Here is a 21,756-nt window from a genome sequence, read left to right as displayed (position 1 = left end):
TATATATATATATATATATATATATATATATGATGGAAAACGGGAGTGAGCTGGCAGCGTAGGAATTTCTACGCTGCAAGTGGTATGACATAGTGAGCCCCTACTATCACGATCGGTGTGTGGGCTCACATGTCATACACTTGCCAGGTAGGAAATTTCCTACGCTGCTTCCGTTCTCTCTCTCTCTCCTAATATATATATATATATATATATATATATATATGATATATATATACACATATATTATACATATATAAGAGAGTGTATACTTATATATACTCTATATAAGAGAGAGTATACTTATACATACATTATATACTAAGAGAGAGAGTATATATACACTACATACATACAATTATACATATATAAGAGAGAGTATTCTATATATATACTTTATATATATATTTTTTTAGAGAAATATACTATATATACTTATATATATTACTTATATAAAGAGTATACTTATATATATACTTATATACTAGAGAGAGTATATATACACACAATCATAGACATATTATACATAATAGAATATATTATATAATATACATATATAAAATATATTATAATACATATATTATACATATTATATATATATATATACATATATTATACATATAATATATACATTAAAAAATAAAAAATTAATCCAGACCCGGCCAGACCAGCGTAAAGAGCCGGTCCGGACCCGGTCCGAAGCCGGACTTGGCCCGGGTTTCCGGGCTCCGGGCCGGGCGCGGGCTGTTTTGGACAGCCCTATCTATAGCGTTGATATGCAAAAAACAACGGGCAACTGTTGAGATTCTCTTTGACGTTAGAAAATAGAAGCAACCGCCACCAAATTACTAATTAGAAATTTAGAAGTTTTGCGTACTAAAACAATAAAATAGACATAATTATTTGGGTATTTTGACCGACTCAAACGACCTCGTAACTATACTACCATGGCCATTATTGCAACAGTCCCAACATCGGTTATGGAGCTACACGCTTCCCAGCGTATGTAACGTTTTGAACTTCCTCTTTCTTCCTCATAAATACGGGTATAGATCAAATAAGGGGTTGGTTTGATTCAACTCCTATAATTTTAGGATAGGACAAATTTTCAAAACCAACCTCTTTTACTATTTATTTTCAAAAAATGATCGTTTTTGCAAAAAATTTCACAAACCGACCTGGTTTCAACCCTGAAGCTGAAACCAGGTCGGTTTTTAAAAAAATTTATCCGAAACTTCACGGGAGTTGAACTCCCGTGAAGTTTAGTAAAACTGCTAAACTTCACGGGAGTTGAACTCTCGTGAAGTTTCGTAGTTCAATTTTTTTTTTGAACTGCGAAACTTGAGTGAAGTTTAGCATTTTTGCTAAACTTCACGGGAGTTCAACTCCCGTGAAGTTTCCGAAGTATTTTCACAAAAACCGACCTGGTTTCAGCGGGTTTCAGCGCCAAGGCTGAAACCAGGTCGGTTTTTGCAATTAAGTTTGAAAGACGTTGTTTTATGAGATTAAATTTCCAAATAGGTTGGGGTTATCAGAAACCCCTTTAACTTTCAACATCACACAAAAGAGTCCCTCAATGTTGTTAACTGCATATTTTACATGAGTGAGTAAAATTAGATAATGAGATATTTTCTGCCAATGAAAACCGTGGTTTATATTTTAGGGGTCTTTTTGACAAAAATTAAAAGTTGAAGGGGGTTTTCTTGACATTATTCAGTAGGTATTTTCAATAAAATTACAAGAGAAAAAGTAGTGGCTCAGTGAATAATCTTGGACCAAAATAGTTTTAGTGGCTCAGTGAATATCTTGGACCAAAATAGTTTAAGGCATAAAAAGGCAACAAATTCAATACTTCAGTGGGTATAAAAACGCTAAAAATAGTTCAGAGATAAGCAAAGATAAATCTAATAGTTTAAGAGGTAAGGACGAGCTGGGATCATAAATAAATAAAGAATTAAAAAAAAAACATTTTTGTTAAATAATTAGTAAAACAGACAATTTTGCTAAGGAAAACTCCTCAGAAAGAACAAATTTTCAAAACAGCCTCATTTAGATTTTTATTTTTCAAAATCGACTGTTTTTTCTTTTATTTATCAAAACCGACCCGATTTTGTGATTAACGGTTTAATTACTATCCTAAATAGTCGGGGTTGCCAACCCCGACTATTTAGGACATTAATTTTTAGGGTTTAAGGCCTTTAATTAGGGTTTAACACTATCCTAAATAGTCGGGGTTGGCAACCCCGACTATTTAGGATGATAATTAGCCTGCTAATCACAAAATCGGGTCGGTTTTGATAAATAAAAGAAAAATCGGTAGATTTTAAAAAATAAAAAACTAAATGGGCCTGTTTTGAAAAATTGTTCCCTCAGAAACCCCAAAATAGGGGGACATGTGATGTGTCAGCTCCTGGGGGCTGACACATCACATGTCCCCCTATTTTTGGGTCGAAAAATTTCCCAAGGACCCAAAATATGGGACCAATAGAGGGGACAAGTGAAATGTCCCCCTCCTATTGGATAATGAGTTGACCATCATTAATGATGACCAACAGGAGGGAGACACCTCACTTGTCCCCCCTGTTGGTTCCATAGTTTAGGTCCCTGTAGCAAAGCTTTTTTGGGTCACTGTAGTAATAATTTTTTACTAATTATTTAACAAAAAAAAACCCTATTGAAGAATATTAGAGTATAGAACCCTCTTTATCTGAAGAGTGGTGTTAGGAGCACACCCCCTACCACACCACCAACCACACCCCCTTCTCTCATCGCTACAGTAAACCGGACCTCACATGGGATTTTAAAATTTTTAAAATCCCATGTGGGGCCAGCTGGTTTACTGTAGCAATGGGAGAGGGGGGTGTGGTTGGTGGTGTGTTAGAGGGTGTGGTTGGGGGTGTGTTAGGGGCGGGGCCCCTAAGTTACTGTAGCGGGTTAGGTGCTTGCTATTAATTCTCCGGGGCCCTATTTATTTAAACACGCTGACGCTCTCCAGAAACCCAAAACTGAAGTAACTTTCGTCCCTCCAGCGAATTTACCTTGAAGGTTCTCTCTTAATCCAACCCCCAACATTAGGTTTTTTTTTAAATTCTCTGTTATTTCTAACCAAATTAACCTCCTTTTTGCCTTGGATTTTTTTGCTTCCATCTCAGTTCGTATAGGTTTGAACTGTTTTCTAATTTTCTCCGATTTTAATGAACTTTTTATTCCAGAAGATTGTTTTAGTCGGAGCTCCTTCAAATAGTTAAAAATGTATTCTTTCCGCATAAGTTTGGGATCATACATGGATTTGAGCATTTTACCCACTGAAATTTTACACGTACACTTTGCAGCACAAAAGCGTGAGCTTTGATTTGATTAGGCTTCTTTTACGCCTGTTTTCCAATATAGTTGAGTTCTTTCACCCCTCTTTCCACAGTTAAATCATGGCGTCTTCAAGCGACGAGGAGGTGCAGGACCCACAATCCGTGACGGACATTTATTACGTAGATGATACGGAGAACAATGTTGATGATTTGGAGAGCGATGCTGATCCAATTTGTGCCATTTGTGACGACGGCGGTCGAATCGTGCGGTATGCTCTGTTTGCCTGTTGATTCTTTCTCGCTCGTGGCTCCTAATGGGACGTGCGTGCGCAAACTCAGACATGATAGTTCAAAATGATGTTTGTTGTGTTAGTTTATATGCATTTGCTAGTTTCCTTAACTGTTCAAACTCATGTATCTCAACTAGAGTCGGTAGTGCGAAGTAGTGGGCACCTAATGTTCTTTCACGGTTTGAATGGTATAAGGAATGCCTACATGTTTCTGTAAGGAAACCCCGTTGTCCATACCCAACAAACTTGAATAGGATATGGATCCACAAGAATCATATATATGTATAGAGGAATAGGATACGAGAAAAATGGATAGGATTGAAAAGGTCAAGTTATGCGATACAACGGCTACTTAAACAACAAAATTTCTCATGTCAGAGCCCATCATGTGAACATATCTAAAAAAAACTAAGGTTGGATCTCTGGGTCCTCAAAATTGGTCTCATATCTACTATAATTTTCAAAACAATTTCAACATCTTCGGATATCAGTGTATGAGTCTAGATGTTTTACTTATACCGTATACAAAAGTTTAAAAATATATCCATATCAGTATCCACTTTCTATGGGCGTGTGTGACTCTGTGTGTGCGTATCCGTGTGTGCGTCTTGTTGGATAGAGATGGATAGAGGTATAGATACATATACATGAATGCCCATATCCTTTAGCATTCCTAGCTATAATACTAGGTTCCTTGTGCTTTCAAAAGATATGTTTAAAGGGTTTGGTTGTTGCAGTATCCAGATTTAGCAGGGTGATAAGTAGGGAAGATGCATCTGCTGCATTCAGAGAAATGAAAGCCCACATTTATAAGCCGATAGGTCACTATTTCATGTTGAGATGAAAGGTTAAAATTTGAGGTTTTTATTGGATCTAGTTAAGAATATGGGTAAATATATAAGAGGAGGGAAGTTGACCAGTGGCACAGAAGGAAGATTTTCCACACTGTCTACTTCCTGATTGACACCTCTATTAATTTATACTATCTAGACCCTTATAAAGCAATATAGGCATCTATTATCAGCTAAAAGAATGCAGTGCATTATTTTACTGCTTGACTTTTCCATCCTTAGGGTGTATTTATGTCTTAAAGTATTAAACGCATCTACACGCAAAATATTAACCTTTGTGCTCTTTTAACATACGAATTTGGCAGACTGTACTGGGTATTCTTTTTTTATATTTCCATCGTGTCGACATAATTATATTTTTACTGCAGTTGTGAGGGGAGATGCAGGAGATCCTTCCATGCAACCATAGTAGATGGCATAGAAACAGGTTGTAACTCTCTTGGCTTATCCGAAGCTCAAATTCAGGTATTCTATGGGGAATGAAATAATACTATGTGACAGTTCCCATTGCACGATCAATATTTCCTTGCAGTCTCATCTCTGTACTGTAAACTTGGTTCTATGTAGGCCATTGACACCTTTTTGTGCAAAAATTGTGAGTATAATCAACATCAGTGTTTTGTCTGTGGGAGTCTAGGCTCCTCTGATATGTTGGCTGGTGCACAGGTATAGTATTACTCAAATGTCGTCAAAAGCCTCTTTGTTAATAGCTACTTTATATATTCATACCTTATTTTTTATCAGCATTTTATCAACTTATTTACTTTCTATCTTTTTCAATTATACCTTTTCATCGACATGCCTAAATTTTAAGGAGAATTTTTAGGTCTTCCCCTGCGTTGATGCAACTTGTGGTCACTTCTACCACCCAAAATGTGTAGCTGACCTACTGTTCCCGGAGAATGAAATGGAAGCAACAGAGTGTGAGTTAATGATTGCTGATGGGGAATCATTTACATGCCCTGCTCATAAATGTCATGTTTGTAACCAAGAAGAAAACAAAGAGGTCCCCGAGTTGCAGTTTGCAGTGTGCCGGCGTTGCCCTATGTCATATCACAGGCAGTGTTTGCCTGGGTAATTTCAAAGCCTTTATCAATCATTTTTCTCTCATTTGATTTTTATGTGTAACACTTTGTATAGTTATAGTTGTACTATTGGACACAAAAAGTGGTAACCTCTTTTGTAAATGGCGATGAGAGTCACAGGTAGTGTTTGCCTGGGTAATTTCAAAGCCTTTACCAATCATTTTTCTCTCATTTGATTTTTATGTGTAACTCATTGGATAGTGATAGTTGTACTATTGGACACAAGGTGGTAACCTCTTCTGTAAATTGCAAAGGGAAATTTTGAGTTCTTATGAATCATACCTATTATGTCTAGTTGTACTGGAGTAGTACAAACAACTCTTATAGTATATATTTAGCATTTTCCTAACGTGTATCCTCTGTTATTGTGTGTGATAATGCTCAGGGAAATTGTCCTTGACGGTGCACAGGAAGGAGTTATACAAAGAGCATGGGAGTCTCTGATTCCTGAGCGCATCTTGATATATTGCTTGTATGTTCTGCACTTTTGAATTCGTCTCATTACTTTGCTTACCGTTTGTGTCCAACATTTAAATTCACTTGTTGCTCTAAATTTGTTGCTTCTTTTTGATGGACAGGAGACATGAGATTGATGCAAACCTTGGAACTCCTAGAAGAAATCACATAATATTTCCAGAAATTCCTGAAGGGAACTAGGCTGTGAATGCCAAAAAAATAAAGGGAAGGTTCTGCGTATGAACAGTTAAATTGGAGTAAAATAGTAGATCTTAAAAAACCTATATAGTTTTGTGTTGTTAAGTTTGACTGCTAAAGTAGTTTCTTTGCCCCCAAACCTTTGTGTTTTGCTGTTAACCGCACTTTTAGTTAGAGGAATAGATTGCATTATCATCTATATATGAGTATTCAGTATAGCTATATACTTCCATATACATTCATCTGGCAGAAAGTGTGGTTCTTCTTGTGATTATGTTATTTTTATGGCGCTTGTCTCTCTGTTTTTTCCCTTCCTTTAACATGTCAAACTATTTATGAAGTTTTTGCGGGGGTGATTGTTGAATTTGTGTTTTTAGTCTAAAGTGAGTGTTTGCCCAACTAATTTGTACCTGGGGGAATAAGGTCCTATTTCTGTGTATTCGAGCTCTCGCATAGCTCTAATGTTTTTTTTTTTGAACTGACGCATAGCTCTAATGTTCAAATGTTAATATTGTAATCGATATTATTCCCATGCAAATTCCTAATTTATTCCCACGCTGCATTCATATCTTTGTAAATCTATTTCTTTTTTAATGTCAACAAACTTTTCATTTTCAAGATGTTCTCGGAGTGAGCAATTGAAGAACTACAGAGGGAACTGAACTAAACGCTTTATTAGTTATCGGTGTTTGCTTTATTATCTTTTTCTTGTACTTCTTGAGTGAGAAATTCTGAATTTGGGTAACTGAAGAAATGAATATATAACAATATTGGCACCTGAAATTTTCTTTTTTGATCAAATTACAATTGTAAAAGATTAAGGCTTGCATGAAATATTAGCAAAAACTTGTATTGCTATGCACGGAGCTTAATATGGTATTTACTGACCGCATTTGGTTTTATGATAGCACCTCCTGTCAATACTGTCTCCTTTGATACCTTGTCAATATTTTCCTTTGACGCCTAGGAGCGTCACTAAGAGCAAGCAAGAGAATTTTAGGATTTCATGCTTATGTCTTATGTTGAATATTTTGACATTATCCGAGTATTTCATCATGATTAATTAAAAGGAAGGAAGTTGGTGCCATTGTAACGCCAACTTTGGACACGTGTAGTTACCTTTTCAAATGTGAATGTTACAATGTGGATGTTATACGATGCTGATATGATTCGCTGTAATTTTCCGCTCTATCTTTTTAAATATTATTAAGGTATTGGTGTTATGTTCTGGATTTCTGATATCTTCATATCGTCTCTTGTTCAAGAGATAATTTGAATATCATTTGCTTCTGTGGGCAACGTATAAAAATAAATTTGTTATAGGTCTAAACTTTTGTATCAGAATGCCTGTAGTATCTTCCTTCGATTTGTGATGTTGCGGCTTAACCTATTCTTTATCTTCTGTATGATGAACCTTGTGTGAAAACGGCGAAGGAATTGAGAAAAACGTGAAGAATAAGCAAAACAGACTCCACCACACCCTGGTGTGGTTTGGTAGAATCTGTCCTGTTTGTCATGGGTGTGGTATCTGCCACACCCTGGTGTGGCAGAATCTGCCCTGTTTGTCATGGGTGTGGTGTGTGTCACACCAGGGTGTGGCGGACTCGTTTTTAGAATCCTAATCTATTTGGGATTGTGTTTTATTATAAATAGAACAACGTTTTTAGTTTTTAGGGTTTCTTAAGGAGAGAATTAGCATTGTTTTGAGCAATTTGATAGGGAGATATTGTGAGGGAGTTGAGAGCTTTGGTTAGGATTATATTTGAGTGATTTTGTGAGTTGTAACCCGTTGTATTTCTCCTCCATATAGTGAAATCTCCTCATCCTCTCCCCGTGGACATAGGCGATTGCCGAACCACGTAAATTCCTGTGTTCGTGTGTGATTTTGGTCGTTATTTTGTGAATTACACTCGTGTTTGGTTTTTGTTTTCTTCTCTCATCGCTCATCGACTCGTTTGGTTGTCGAGCACGCTTCCGTACGACGCGCAACAAGTGGTATCAGAGCACAACACCTTGCTCCATCACAAGTCTCACATGAAAATGAAATATTGCTAGGCTTATGTTATGAATGAAAGTGTTAGGAGCGAGGTCATGTTGTTTTAGGGAGAGAAATAAATTAGTTACACCGAAGCATGGTTGTAATTCTCTTGTGTCGATGGATCTCATCGAACCCCCTTGAACTTTGGGGCGCTCTGCACCGCATCCCCCTAGGTTGCCGTACTTCGTGCAAAAACTGTGAAGAAGAGATCGTTTATAACTTCAACATTGATATGAATTTTGAACTTAAATAAATTCTCAAAATCTAAGTCTATATTTGTGATATCTAAAACACTAAATTATATGTAAGCAAGTATTAACATAAAAGGGGTTTTCTATATTAGTTTTGCAAATCTCAGTATTTTCAAATTAGTTTCTACAAGCATGAAATTTCTATTTGGTCCGCTAACTCTTATATCGTACTACCGCTACTTGATCCTAGGAAATAAGTTGAAACATCTGATGAAAATTGGTGAATCTAAATAGCAATTTCGATGATTGTTGAAAATTTTAAGGGGCTAATATCACCCTACATTTAACATCTTTTTTTGTCCCATTCAATTGATGTGAAAATTTGAAAACTTACAACATTGCATGGTTCACCCCTAACTAGGGGTGAGCATAGTTTAGTTCAAACCGAACAAACAGACCGAACTAGCTGAAATTTGACAGTTCGATTTGGTTTTGACTAGAGCTCGAGTCAGGTCAGGTAGAAATTCAGGTAGAAAATTTTCAACCTGAACTGCCCGAGAATTGTATTACAATAAAACTCATTGATATGAATAACATTTGTAATTAATATCTGAACCTGCTTAATCCCGACCCATCATAGTTCATGTAGAGTCGCTTCAATTCTAGCGCGTCTCATCATCTCTACCTCTATTTCTATATTCGTTTCCTTCTACTTTGGACCGATCTACTTCGGAGGCAAGAAACTTAAACCTTAATGTTGATATTATGCAAGCTTTTGTTGATTTTCTTCCCCATTGATACTCATAATGCAAAGAAGATCTTTGTATCAGACTTTTAATTTTGCAGAAGCTATGCCAAACATCCACATAATTGCATGTTTTTTGATTTACTTTCTTTGTCTAATTGAGCTCAGTTTAATTCTTTATTTAAGCTTTGGCAAGAATAAGATTTTGATTTCTTCATCTAATATGCAACAACATTTGATACTTCATGAATTTTAATAAACTGAAGTGAATGAGACTTCTTTCTTGATTAACAGATTAGAGGCAAAAATTAAATTTCGATATAACAGTTTAGTTTTGAGTGATAAGCGGTTTGATTCGGTTTGCCAAAATTTGGCCAAGAATGGAATAGACCGTCCCCTTGCACAGTCCTACCACTAACTTTATCAACATTTATTTCTTCTAATTGAAACATGAGATGTAACACTCAAAACTCCTTAATAAGAGCCCCTCAAAAGTGAGAGAATTTTAATAAAAAAAATTTTTTTTTTCTTTTTCCAAACTAAACAAAAAAGCGCTTAATTCAATAGCTACTATACAATTCACTTTTCATGTTTTGTGTCATAAATCATCAACATTTCAAGAGCCCCTCAAAAGTGAGAGAATTTTAATAAAATAAAAATAAAAATTTTCCTTTTTCCAAACTAAACAAAGAAGCACTCAATTCAATAGCCACTATACAATTCACTTTTCATGTTTTGTGTCATAAATCATCAACATTTCCAAAAACATCCAAACAAACCTTTAAAAGAAAGAAAAAGAAACCACCTTTCTTTTTCAGGCTATCAGGTATGGATCCGCCCACTGTTATATTAACTTCGTTATCAGTTCCGACCCGAATAAGTATGACAATTCTGATTCAAACCCAATAACCCACCCAGATCCATCTAATATGAGACCACTCAAATAAATCCATTTAATGAAGGAAAATGATAGGGGCACACCCCCAACCACACCTCCAACCACACCCCCTCTCTCATTTGCTACAGTGCACCGGGCCCCCATATGAGATTTTAAAAATTTAAAATTCTATGTGGGGTCCGGTGCACTGTAGCTAATGAGAGAGGGAGTGTGGTTGGAGGTGTGGTTAGGAGTGTACTCCTAGTGTCACCCTTTAGTGAAATAGGCCTAACTAGATGGGTAACTATTTCTATAAAAATTAAATGGGTATTAAATGAGCGGGTTTTGGCCGACCCATAACCCACCCAAAAACCAACAGATAGAAATCTCCTCTCCCCTCTCTCTGCGATTCCTCTCTCTCCGAAACCCTATCGCTCCTCGCAAGCGCGAGCGAGAGCGATCTCAAACGCCAAACTCCTCCTCCGACAGCGAACAAGCCTCCTCTAAGCGCCGCCGCGTCAGTGATCTCGCCGTCGAGGTCTGCAAAGAGTTCACTCGAAACTCTTGCAAGCGATCCGAGACCGACTGCAAGTTCTCTCACCCTCACTCCGCCGTCGCCGTCGTCAAGTAATTTGATATCTTTTCTCTTGTTTAATTTGATTTTTTAGGGTTTACTTCGATTGTGGATAAGTTGATTGCTTGTGCTGATTCTCTGAGGAATAAGTGCTATCGAGGGAGGACGTGCCGTTGTTATCATCCTCCTCCTCCCATTCAACAGTATTTATCTTCATGAATTATTTTTTTCCTGATTTTGTAAAGTTTTACTCTTGCGAATCTCGGTTTGAAAAGCCCAAATTGAAGCGCTTCCTCTCCCCGATACTTTTCCGGTTACTCCCACAAACTCTCTCTAAAATTTCGAGCCCAGCTCCCAAAAAAATGGGGGATTTTTTTATAGAGTTATCCCTTGTTCAGCGAAACCAGTTCCTCTCTTCATTTACAGCGATTTCTTGTTCTTGTTCAAGGTTTCCCCTTTGCTTCGATCTCGTTTAATTCGTAAAGGTTTGAGTTTTTTTTCTAATTTTCTCGTTTTTTATGATTTTATTTTTTTATATTCGGGTAATTTACCCACCGTCGAAAATTAGGGCACATCAGCTTCTTTGATTTGCGATTTTTTGTCACTTTAGAAGGAGTTACCCTGACTTGGTGGTTATAAATTTGTTTTCTTTAGAGCTGGGATTTTGGGGAAATTCCTTCTCTGGAGTCTGCACTTGATTTTGATTCCACTGACATTATTGTTTCTAATTCGTTGGTTTTTAGAATATTAATCACTATAGTAAATAAGCTTGCGGTGGCCTTCTTGCACAGGCAAATGATGGCGTCTTCGGATGATGAGGAGGAGCTCGTGCCACAATCGGTGACAAACTATTATTTTGTAGATGCAGAGGAAGCACCCATCTCATTTGCAACCTTGTCCATCATGTTCGATGGCGAAGAGAAGCCAAACGCTTCTAAAGGACAGGTATTCTTACATGGAACTGGAGATGAGGGGCTTCAAAAAATCTATAAGCAGGTCGTTGCATGGAAGCTCGGACTCGAAGATGCACAGCCTGAACTGACGGTGCTTACGAAGGATAACAGATGGATTAAGCTTTTGAAACCGAGGAAGAGCTATGAAGCATCCATTAGAACCATTTTGATCACTGCCCAGCTGCTTCATTTTCTGAGGAGGAAACCCGAGTCGTCGGAGAAGAGCCTTTGGGATCACTTGGGAAAAATTTTCAGGTGGTTTGCACTTGTATCTTCCTTTATGTTCTCAGTACTAAGTTTTCGATGATAAACTTTTGCTATGTTGCAGTTCATTTGAGGATCGGCCTTCTGTCAATGACCTCCTAGATCATTATCCAGAAATTAAGCTGCTTGTAGAGAGGGATGCTGCATTGGCAAAATCTCAGGTCTGAACAACTCAACAACATATATGGATCTCTCTTTCTAAATGTTCTTGAGAACATTTTTGGATCTTTCTCATGTCATTATTGGCATCTTAATCCTATACTATATATTGCACAGTGCGTGTTTGGAGCCGTCATACCTAATACAATCAATATTTATTTTATGTAACAAAATCCTGTGGACGTAGTGGCGTAGTGCTTACAAGCTATAACTTGTTGATATCTGTGGATTGGCACGTTCTGTGATAGAGGCAGCTACTTGGTTTGGTTTTGGATGGTTACTTAAAGGGTTGAATTTGGTGTTAGCTCTAGGAGAATTATGTAAAGGCTAGTTTGGTGAATCTGTGAGTTACACCTCACGAGGAGTGATAACTATGATGTTAAAGGTTTGGAGTTTTAATTTATAGAGTCTCTTAGATGTCCAGTTGATTGACAAATAATCCTTCTCTATTTGGTTTTGTGATTTCCAAGTAAGTAGATATGATGCTCTTGTTTAAATTGTTGTAGCTGAATTCTGTCAGTGCACGTTATATCTGAACACGATTGACTGACCTGCCAGAGCACTGAAATCTGAGCTAGGAAAAGTTTGATTTCTATTAACATCTACGAAGCTATGAGTTACAGAAATGCGTGCTATCCTCTGTAACAATACCCACGTTTTTTCCTCTCAAACTGTCATTACACAAATTTGTTCTTTTTGGTTGTTTAACTTTGTTCTTTTTGCTTGAGTTTATGCTCTGTCTCAATTAGTATCTTTGTCACAGTGACAAATTTATGCAACATGATAGTGAAATTTCTGGGTACTGAAAAGCTAATCCAAATTGATAGTAATTGTGTACTATAGGAATCAGAAATCTTCTTTTGTATATAAATATCACAACATAACGATTCTAAAATGTGGAGCTTATCAAAACCCGCTTCTGTGCTTCACATTAATGTAAGCTCAGAAATGTTTTTGTTATGTGCGTTTTGTTTTTCCCCTTAGAGATTTTTGTAAAATATGGATTTATTAAGGAGTCCAACAACACACTCCATTCTTTATATCGATTTTTTGAGAAACCACTTATGTTTCCTAATAATGTATAACCAACATGAGCTCATTCTTGTTTAAATCTGTAAACTTCCATAGGAACTTCAAGTGATTTCTTTGTAGTAGATGTGTTGCCCAGAATCAACAGCTTTGCTTGTAGTTCCAACTTTTTTAAACCATGAGATTAAATACTAAGCGCATGTTTGGGAATTTCAGATTGGATTATAATCCATTTGTGAATTATAATCCAAGTGGATTATATTTTTTAGGTGTTTGGTGAAGAGGGTGGTTTATAACCCATATGCCTTTTACTAAAATGAAAAAATAACGCTTAAAAGCGGGAGGAGGGAGAAGGGAAAAGAATGAGATGTAAAACGTGAGGGGCATTTTTGTTTTCTACTTGGTCACACATGTGGACTATAAGTCAGTATCCACCAGAAAAATAACCTAGGATTTGGTGTATAATCAACTAAAAAAATAATAATTGAGGTATCCTGGATTATTTTTTGGTGGATTATAATCCAAAATAATCCATGCTACCTAATATGCAAAAATGGGTTATAATCCATTTTGACCTGGTTGCTAGACATGCTCCGACTTATTTTCTTTGTTTGAAAATGTAGAAGAGGTAGAAATTTCCACTTTTTTTGAACTATAAGAAGCGATTGAAGACTTAAGTTATTTTCTTTGTTTTGAAAATGTAGAAGAGGTAGAACTTTGATAAGTCTCTGAGAGTGATAAACTGTCTACAGGAGATCTGTCATCAGATAACTATGCTAAATTTTTTTATGAGGAATCGCTCAATAATTGTTTAGAACTTTGTCTAGCGCTTTAAGATTGATTTTTCATTGTGCAACACACTTTAGGAAATATGTGATAATCTGAGGTTGGAAAAAGTTAGGAGGAAACTAGAGGAGATGTGGGCACATTTAACTTATTGAGATTTATAATAGAGAAATGATTGATATTGATAAGCCTCTCACTGTGACAAAGCTGACTAGTTATCTAAAAACTTGTTTCTATTATGGGCAAAATTAACCGTGATCTCCTTAATTTCTTGCATCATCCTTTTTCTGAAGTGATCTGCCCTAAACAATTGTTTTCTTACTCAAGCTCTCTCTTTAAGTTAGCATTCACAAGGTGTTCCAGTTAACATCCAAAGCAAATTTCGCATCTTCCTCAAGTTTCTGTCATTGTGTAGGACCTTCGAATGTGGACAACTAATTTATTATCTGAGGTCGGAAAAAGATAGTAGGAAACTAGAGGAGATGAGGGCACATTTAACTTATAGAGATTTATAATGGAGAAATGATTGATATTGATAAGCCTCTCACTGTGACAAAGCTCACTAGTCATCTAATTACTTGTTTCTATTACGGGCAAAATTAATCCTTAATTTCTTTTCTTGCATCATCCTTATTCTGCAGTGATCTGCCCTAAACAGTCGTTTTCTTACTCAAACTCGCTCTTTAAGTTAGCATACATGAGGTGTTCCAGATAATATTGAAAGCAAATTTGGCATCTCCCTCAAGTTTCTGTCATTGTGTAGGAGCTTGAAATGTGGACAACTAATGTATCATGGGACCAATATACTGAATCAAGTTTCTGTCATTGTGTAGGAGCTTGAAATGTGGACAACTAATGTATCATGGGACCAATATACTGAACCAACTCATACAAATGAAAGTTTACTCCTAAATGTGGACAACTAATGTATCATGGGACCAATATACTGAACCAACTCATACAAATGAAAGTTTACTCCTGCTCTGTTCATGGAGAGGCATCAAAAGGAACAACGTCCCTACAAGCATGATTACTTCCATCATGGATCTTTTTCACATCAAAGAGATGATCTCTGTGCTATTATGTTTGTGTTATTTTAATTTTATCATCTGTGTATCAGTTCCGGATGTACATCATCTGTTGAGTTTAATTTGCATTGTTCTAAAACACTGTTTCAATATATGCTTTGTCCCGGAGCGCAATGCATAAACAGATTATCTGATGCTTAAACAGATTATGCAAGTTACACGGATTTGAATTTATAATATCTTACACGCACATATTATATATTTATTGGAATATATACTAATGAAAGACTCGAGTAACTATAACTCAAAAACATATCCTTTAGAGGCATATAGAGAAGAATAGCAACATCAGCACTGCAAACTTGCTTGATCAACAATGACGACAAGAAATTTGAAAACAGTTGGAAAGAATTGACTGAAAAAAGGAAAGAATTTGAAAGAAAACTGAACACATATACATCATTAATAATCGTCATGCTGTCGGTATGTCACAGGGTCACTTGTGCTCCCTGTTGATTACTATAGCTGCCTTTGCTCATAGCTGCCTTTGCCATTCTGTTGAATGGAAATTCCTCATCTGTGTGGGATTCTGAAGAGAGATTGGAATCATATTTGGGGGGAAATAGTGTTATGGTTTGAGTTTTACTTATGTATAGTGGCGGGTCTTATATCGGGTTTTGAATCTGTTTGCAAAGATTTCCGGCTTTGGACTTTGCCACTTATGTGGCGCAAACCGTGGGCTATAATTTCATTGATTTCCTACCTTTTTTTCTATATAGGACCAGTTTTTTCTAGGAGTGCTCCGTATATTTTTATGCGTTTGCTAATGGAGACACATAAAAATTGTCTTACGACACTCATAATCTTATATTTTGTCAGAAAAAGACTCTTAAAAAGGAATAGTCAAATTACTTGGATATTAGTGGGTTATTTATGAAATTCGGCCTGATTAATGAAATCTAGAAATGATTCTGTGGACATCATTTGTGCTTTTATTTTCTTATACTCTAAATACATCTTGTGGTCTTCTGCTTTTGACCTCCAGTTGGAGATATATTTTCTTATAAGCATTTAGATCCATAGGGCATTGAATTCCATGCTTTATTTGATTGAGTTATTTTTAAGGTTATCTATCTTATAGTGTTTCAATGAACAGGTATTACAGATGTTACTTAAGGAGAGACCGAGGAAGAAAACTCTTGGTGTGGTTAGTTCTGTTTTATTCTCAGATAATTTAGATAAATATATCACGTCTTTCGTGGTTTTTTTAAAGCATCTGCTATTGAAATACTGTTTTAGCAGGACCTTCAAAGTGATTCAGATTCAAAGAAATCATTTATTGTTGACAATGACCTTGAGGAGGATATGGGAAATGATGATGGAGACGAATCTGAGGAGGAAGAAATATTTGATTCAGTTTGTGCCATTTGTGACAATGGTGGGGAAATTTTGTGGTATGTTCTGTTTGTGTGCTGATTCTTTTCTTACTGATAGCCTCAGGTTCACTAATCAGCACTACACATTCGTCTGCACACCCGGAGATGAAATTTCGAAGTGTTTATCTTATCAAGTGGTCAACTTCACATATCTCGTGATAGTGTCATAGTGCAAATTAGCGTGCGACTAAAGTTCTTCACTTACAGTCCAAATGGTATAAAGAATGACAAAGTTATCAGAGAAGAGTTAGTCCACATCTTGAGAGAGTTGTTTTCAGATGAAAGCAATGATGGAGCTTATCATATCAATGAGAGGGCTGACGATCAGGAGACACTGATATTTATTGTAGCTTCACATAGGTTGGGTGTAAACATTATAACTAACAATCTGAAGTAGTGATGAATTAAGTATCCTTGAAAAAATGTATATGAGCTGACAACCCATTTTGCAAAATGGGCTGCCAAGCTTATGCCATCCCCCTTATAGTCACATTGGTGTGGAGCTCACATCGGAGTGGGTTGCCAGCCAATTTTGCAAAATGGGTATCTTTGGTACCAATCACAAAATTTGGTACCAAGCACAAAATTGGTGCTTGGTAGTGGGGTGACTCATTCTCATCCACTTATTTACAGGGGACCACATTCTCATGGGTGCACATGGTGTATTTATGTCTTCAAACATTAACATGATTTACCCTGGCAAATTTTAACCTTCATGCGCTCTTAACTGAATTTTGGTCCTATACTGGATCATTTCCTTTTTGATTTCCGTTGTTTTACTGGCATAATTATATGTCTACGACAGTTGTGAGGGGCGATGCATGAGATCCTTCCATGCAACGAAAGAGGACGGCGAAGATACAGATTGTAAATCTCTTGGCTTATCAAGGGCCCAAGTTCAGGTATATTATGGGGAATGAAATAGTACTATGTAACATTTGGAATTGCATAATCAATTTTACCATGCAGTCTCATCTTTGTACTGTAAACTTGGTTCTATGCAGGCCATGCAATCCTTTTTATGCAAAAATTGCAAGTATAAACAACACCAGTGTTTTGTCTGTGGGAAACTAGGCTCGTCTGATAAGTTCGCTGGTGCAGAGGTAGTATTACCGTGAATATGTGTTTTCTTTTTCACCATCTGTGGAATGTAATAGAAGTTTCCATTATTTTGAAAGAACCAATCATTACATAATTATCTAATAAAAAAGTGTGATGTTTTTTGTGTTTCCAGTATTGATATTTTTTAGAAATATTTCATATGATGTTTGTATTGTCTGTTCAAGTATATTCCGTGTACCTTTATTATATTTAAAGCCCTTTTCTTTCTTTTTGAAGTACTTCATAATTTAAGATCTTATTCTGATTGGATGCCATATTACATTTTCGTTCATGTGAACTGGAAAGTTTCCTATTTGCATTTACTGATTTTGTTCGTTTCGTTCTTGTAAATCTTGTCTTCATACTCTTCGGATGCTATAATTATCGCATACTGAGACTTGGATTAGGTAATTCATACTAGTTGTTTCACACTTGAAAGAATTTGATTTTCTCAAATTAAATTTGACATAGTATTCCGTCTTTATCTGTAATTTGGAAATGCACGATGATAATCTTATGTATTTCCAGTTTTCCACTAATCATGTAGTTTCAGAAGTTTTAAAATCATCTTGTTCTTCTTACGTCTTTCTTCCTTTAAGCTTTTCATCTTTCTTCTGTGATTCTTCTCTGCTACCCTATGCTTAGATTTCACAAATGTCCTCAAAATTCTCTTTGTTATTATCCACTTTATGATATTCAGACATTAATCTTTATATTTTTTGTTACTGTCTAATGACGTCTTCCATTTCATTAATTTCTAAATAATTTCTTTCTTTGATTTTATTTCTCTGTAGTTCACTAACTTTTTAGTTTCCATTCTATCTCTTGCCTTTATTTTATTGGCATGCCTAAAATTTAGTGAAAATTCCTCTTTTTTGGTAGGTTTTCTCCTGTGTTAATGCAACTTGTGGTCGCTTCTACCACCCAAAATGTGTAGCAGACTTATTGTTCCAGGAGAATAAAGCAGAAGCAGCAGAGTACGAGGACAAGGTTGCTGCCGGGGAATCATTTACTTGTCCGGTTCATAAATGTCATGTTTGTAAACAAGGAGAAAACAAAGAGGTAAAGGAGTTGCAGTTTGCAATGTGCAGGCGTTGCCCAAAGTCATATCACAGGAAGTGTCTGCCTAGGTACTTTCAAAGCCTTTATGAAGCTTTCTTCTCTCTGCGTGATTTATATAACTAACATTTTTCCTCTGCAATTGGTTTTGCTAATGCTTAGGAGAATTGCCTTCGACGATATAGAAGAAGAAGGAATTATACAGAGAGCATGGGAGGGCCTGCTTCCTCATCGCATCTTGATATACTGCCTGTATTTAATGCCCTTTTAAATTTCTCTTGATACTCTGCTAATCGCTTATGTGTTAAACATTTTCATTAACTTGATACTCTAATTTGTTGTTTCTTTTTGGTGGACAGGAAGCATAAGATTGATGAAGATCTTGGCACTCCTATAAGAAATCATATTGTTTTCCCACAAATTCCTGAAAGGAGCAAGCCTGCAGATGTGCAGAAAAATAAAAGGAAAGTCCTGGTGAAGAAGATTAAGCAGGCTGGAGAAAAGCTTTCCCAAGAACGACCCACTATAAAATCTGTAAATGCAACTAGGAAACTTTCCAGGTCAGAGGAGAATCGGCATGTTGCAAGAACTAGTATTACGCAGGAAGTGCTCAACTTCCAAAAGCAGTTGAAACCCTCAAAAGTCAGTGCAGAACCTGGATTACGAAAATCTGATGGAACTGCACAATTGGTCAGTAAGAAGTCCCCAAAGGAAAAACCAAAGGCTCTACCAGCTACTGTTTCTTCAGCATCCACTGGAAAAGTGGTCAGTAGTTCATACCCTAAGATTGATGTTGAAACGGAGAAGAAGTAAGATTCCCTTCCTTTTCCTATCCTTTTTTGGTCAGCAGTAAATGCTTTTGCCTATGTTTTATAAATGCTTTACTATAAGTAACAAGTTAATTAATATTTTTGTTTCATTATGTAAATGGTATTTGTTTGCATAGATGTTCATTTTGGTTGGTTAAATATTTTATAACCAATAATGTAAAATGTAGGAATTTTAAGTATCTTACTTAGTTTGTGTATATCATCATTATTATTATTTAGATCACTCTTCCGCATAGTTGGTCAAGATGTGAGGCTGTAAGCTGTTATCCATAAAAAACTTGCAACTTATATGTGCCTTTCACTGTTTCACATGAAACATGTTTAGCTTTTATGTTGCTATTCTCTGATGGAAAGCCTAGTGCTGTCATTTAATTTGCTGTAATCTGTTGACATGCAGGATGATTGCTTTCATGGAAAATTCAACATCTTCTCTCACATTGGAAGGAATTGCAAAGAAGCTCACAGTGCCATCAACTCATTCAACCACATCAAGGAATGTTGACAAGGGTATCACTCTGGGCAAGGTTGAGCGCTCTGTTGAGGTACATCATTACAATGGTGAAATGTGAAAAATTAAAAATGACATTCTGTAGATCATTTTAAGTGTGTTTTGTTAATTGCTACTTGTTGGGGTCTACAGGCTGTCAAAGCAGCTTTGCGTAAATTAGAAGATGGCGGCAAAGTGGAGGATGCTAAGGCTGTCTGTGAACCTGGTGTTCTTAAGCAGTTGATGAGATGGAATGTACGTATTTGATTGCTTTCTTATTCTTTCTTGGCACCTTATTCTCATTAGATCAATATTAGAAGGTATAGGGTTTCAACTTGAATTTCTGCCTGTATTATGGTAAACAGTATCCTATCATCTCAGTGAAGTCCTCCAACAACTAATTCACAATGTTAAGTTGCTGTAGAAAATGATCTTTCCTTTTTTCCTTGATGTTGTATGGGTAAAATGTTAGAAACTTCTAAAGACTTCTTATCGATGTTGAACATAATGATAATACATAACCTAACTCTCTACTTACTGTTAAGGGTTAAAGAAAAAAAAAACGCAAAAAACATTATGCATAATGTATGTTATTTTGTTTATTAATTATTTACATACTTTATAGATACAAACTATTTATAATGACTTTAATAATTAGAATCTTCATAATTTTCAAACATAACATCACAAGTAGGAACAAATATTTTCTTACTGTTTAATTTTAAAAATATAAAAGATGTTAATAATAATTTTGAAAATTAGGAACAAAATATCATAATTCAAAATATTTTTAATTAAAATTCTTTAATTTATTACAAGCTATATAGATCTATCAAGAAGTATCACAATCGAATACTCAAGCATATGATCAAAAATTTTAAGTTCGTTCATAATTACATTCGTTTTTTAGTCATATTCATAATTTCACAATCACATAATGACATTCAAAACAAGACATGAAAGGCTTAATAAAGAATTCAGAAGTAATTACTTAACTACTTCATGTTTTAACAAAGAATATACTCTCAGCCTCTAGAACTTATATTGAAATAATGCAAGTTATATTGAAATAACACATTACACATGTTACATAACTATATTGAAGTAACGTAAGTTATATTAAAATAACACATATTATATTGATTAATAACGTATAATTATGATGTGGTTGAGTTATTTCATGATACGAGTTGCCGGACGAGCACCATTGATCGCGGAATTATTAAGAGTGGGTTGAGAAGAAGATGATAGAAAACACAAGAACAATTCAGTTTTGCGAAGGAAAATACCTTCTAGATTATAAGAATAATAGATTACAAATCCCTCTCTCACAATCTCTAGAATCAAGAACAATCTCCCAATTCTCTCTAAACCCTAATCTCTTGGTTAGGATCTCACCTCTCTGATTTCTTTGATCCTTTAGAACCCTAAAACAATCCTCTTTATAGAGTTCACAACGTGGATGACAAACTTGTAATTAAACAAACCAAAACTAAACAGGAAAACAGTCCCAAACGAACCAGGAAGGCCCAGAAACCAGTCGCGATCGACCGCAAGGCATATGCGGTCGACCGAAGCTAACGATCGAAACCAAAACCCGTTACAGGGTTTGGCCGGTCGACCGCACATGTCGCTGCGGTCGATAGAGACCTCCCCAGGATTGGTGTATGTTTTCGGTCGATCGTGGTGTCAAGCGTGGTCGACCGCTGGAAGTCTAAAACGTCTCCTACAGTCTTTTCTTGTAATCTTCGTGATTTTGCCCGCCTTTGTCGCCTTTAACGACTTCATCCACGTCTCTATTCTCAAGATATCATGAGAATCACCTATCCTCAAGTTCCCATGAGGATCACTAAATTCCCGAGGCAAGGAAGAAGATACACCCGTATCATAGCTCCCCTTTTTAGGAACTTGAAGTCCTGTTCAAGTTAGAATTGTAGCTAAGGGAACTCCTGAGCCTCTTCTTCTTTTCTGAACCACTTGGCCTTGCTAGAAATTTGGTCTCAATGTCTGATCGGAA

General features: G+C 36.1%; 2 protein-coding genes across 5 annotated transcripts in view; both read left to right on the top strand.

Moving 5' to 3' along the window:
* On the top strand, window positions 2,952-6,482 carry LOC109830137 (protein ENHANCED DOWNY MILDEW 2-like). 3 transcript variants are annotated; one of them, XM_020397304.1, is made up of 7 exons: window positions 2,952-3,042; window positions 3,416-3,571; window positions 4,812-4,908; window positions 5,011-5,109; window positions 5,270-5,517; window positions 5,914-6,000; window positions 6,110-6,482. In XM_020397304.1, the coding sequence occupies exons 2-7, from the start codon at window positions 3,423-3,425 to the stop codon at window positions 6,183-6,185; spliced, it is 756 nt and encodes a 251-aa protein (XP_020252893.1). In that variant the 5' UTR covers window positions 2,952-3,042; window positions 3,416-3,422; the 3' UTR covers window positions 6,186-6,482. The 3 variants fall into 3 exon arrangements, with proteins under 3 accessions (XP_020252893.1, XP_020252891.1, XP_020252892.1); XM_020397302.1 differs by having other exon boundaries at window positions 6,107-6,482; XM_020397303.1 differs by lacking the exon at window positions 2,952-3,042 and adding an exon at window positions 3,083-3,158 and having other exon boundaries at window positions 6,107-6,482.
* The window catches only part of LOC109830136 (protein ENHANCED DOWNY MILDEW 2-like), a 23,433-nt gene continuing 12,066 nt past the window's right edge, over window positions 10,390-21,756 (top strand). Inside the window, exons 1-12 of one of the 2 annotated variants that reach the window (XM_020397301.1) lie at window positions 10,390-10,660; window positions 11,399-11,815; window positions 11,889-11,985; window positions 15,983-16,033; window positions 16,129-16,280; window positions 17,068-17,164; window positions 17,267-17,365; window positions 18,246-18,493; window positions 18,585-18,674; window positions 18,782-19,231; window positions 19,650-19,794; window positions 19,893-19,994. In XM_020397301.1, the coding sequence (XP_020252890.1) occupies window positions 11,403-11,815; window positions 11,889-11,985; window positions 15,983-16,033; window positions 16,129-16,280; window positions 17,068-17,164; window positions 17,267-17,365; window positions 18,246-18,493; window positions 18,585-18,674; window positions 18,782-19,231; window positions 19,650-19,794; window positions 19,893-19,994 (1,944 nt within the window). In that variant the 5' untranslated portion in view covers window positions 10,390-10,660; window positions 11,399-11,402. Of the gene's footprint in view, window positions 10,661-11,398; window positions 11,816-11,888; window positions 11,986-15,982; window positions 16,034-16,125; window positions 16,281-17,067; window positions 17,165-17,266; window positions 17,366-18,245; window positions 18,494-18,584; window positions 18,675-18,781; window positions 19,232-19,649; window positions 19,795-19,892; window positions 19,995-21,756 lie in introns of both variants that reach the window. The other variant, XM_020397300.1, reaches the window with a different exon arrangement.

This window comes from Asparagus officinalis, chromosome 2 (assembly GCF_001876935.1).
Source record: "Asparagus officinalis chromosome 2, Aspof.V1, whole genome shotgun sequence".
NCBI lineage: Eukaryota > Viridiplantae > Streptophyta > Magnoliopsida > Asparagales > Asparagaceae > Asparagus > Asparagus officinalis.
This window is presented reverse-complemented; position numbering and strand designations above follow the sequence as displayed.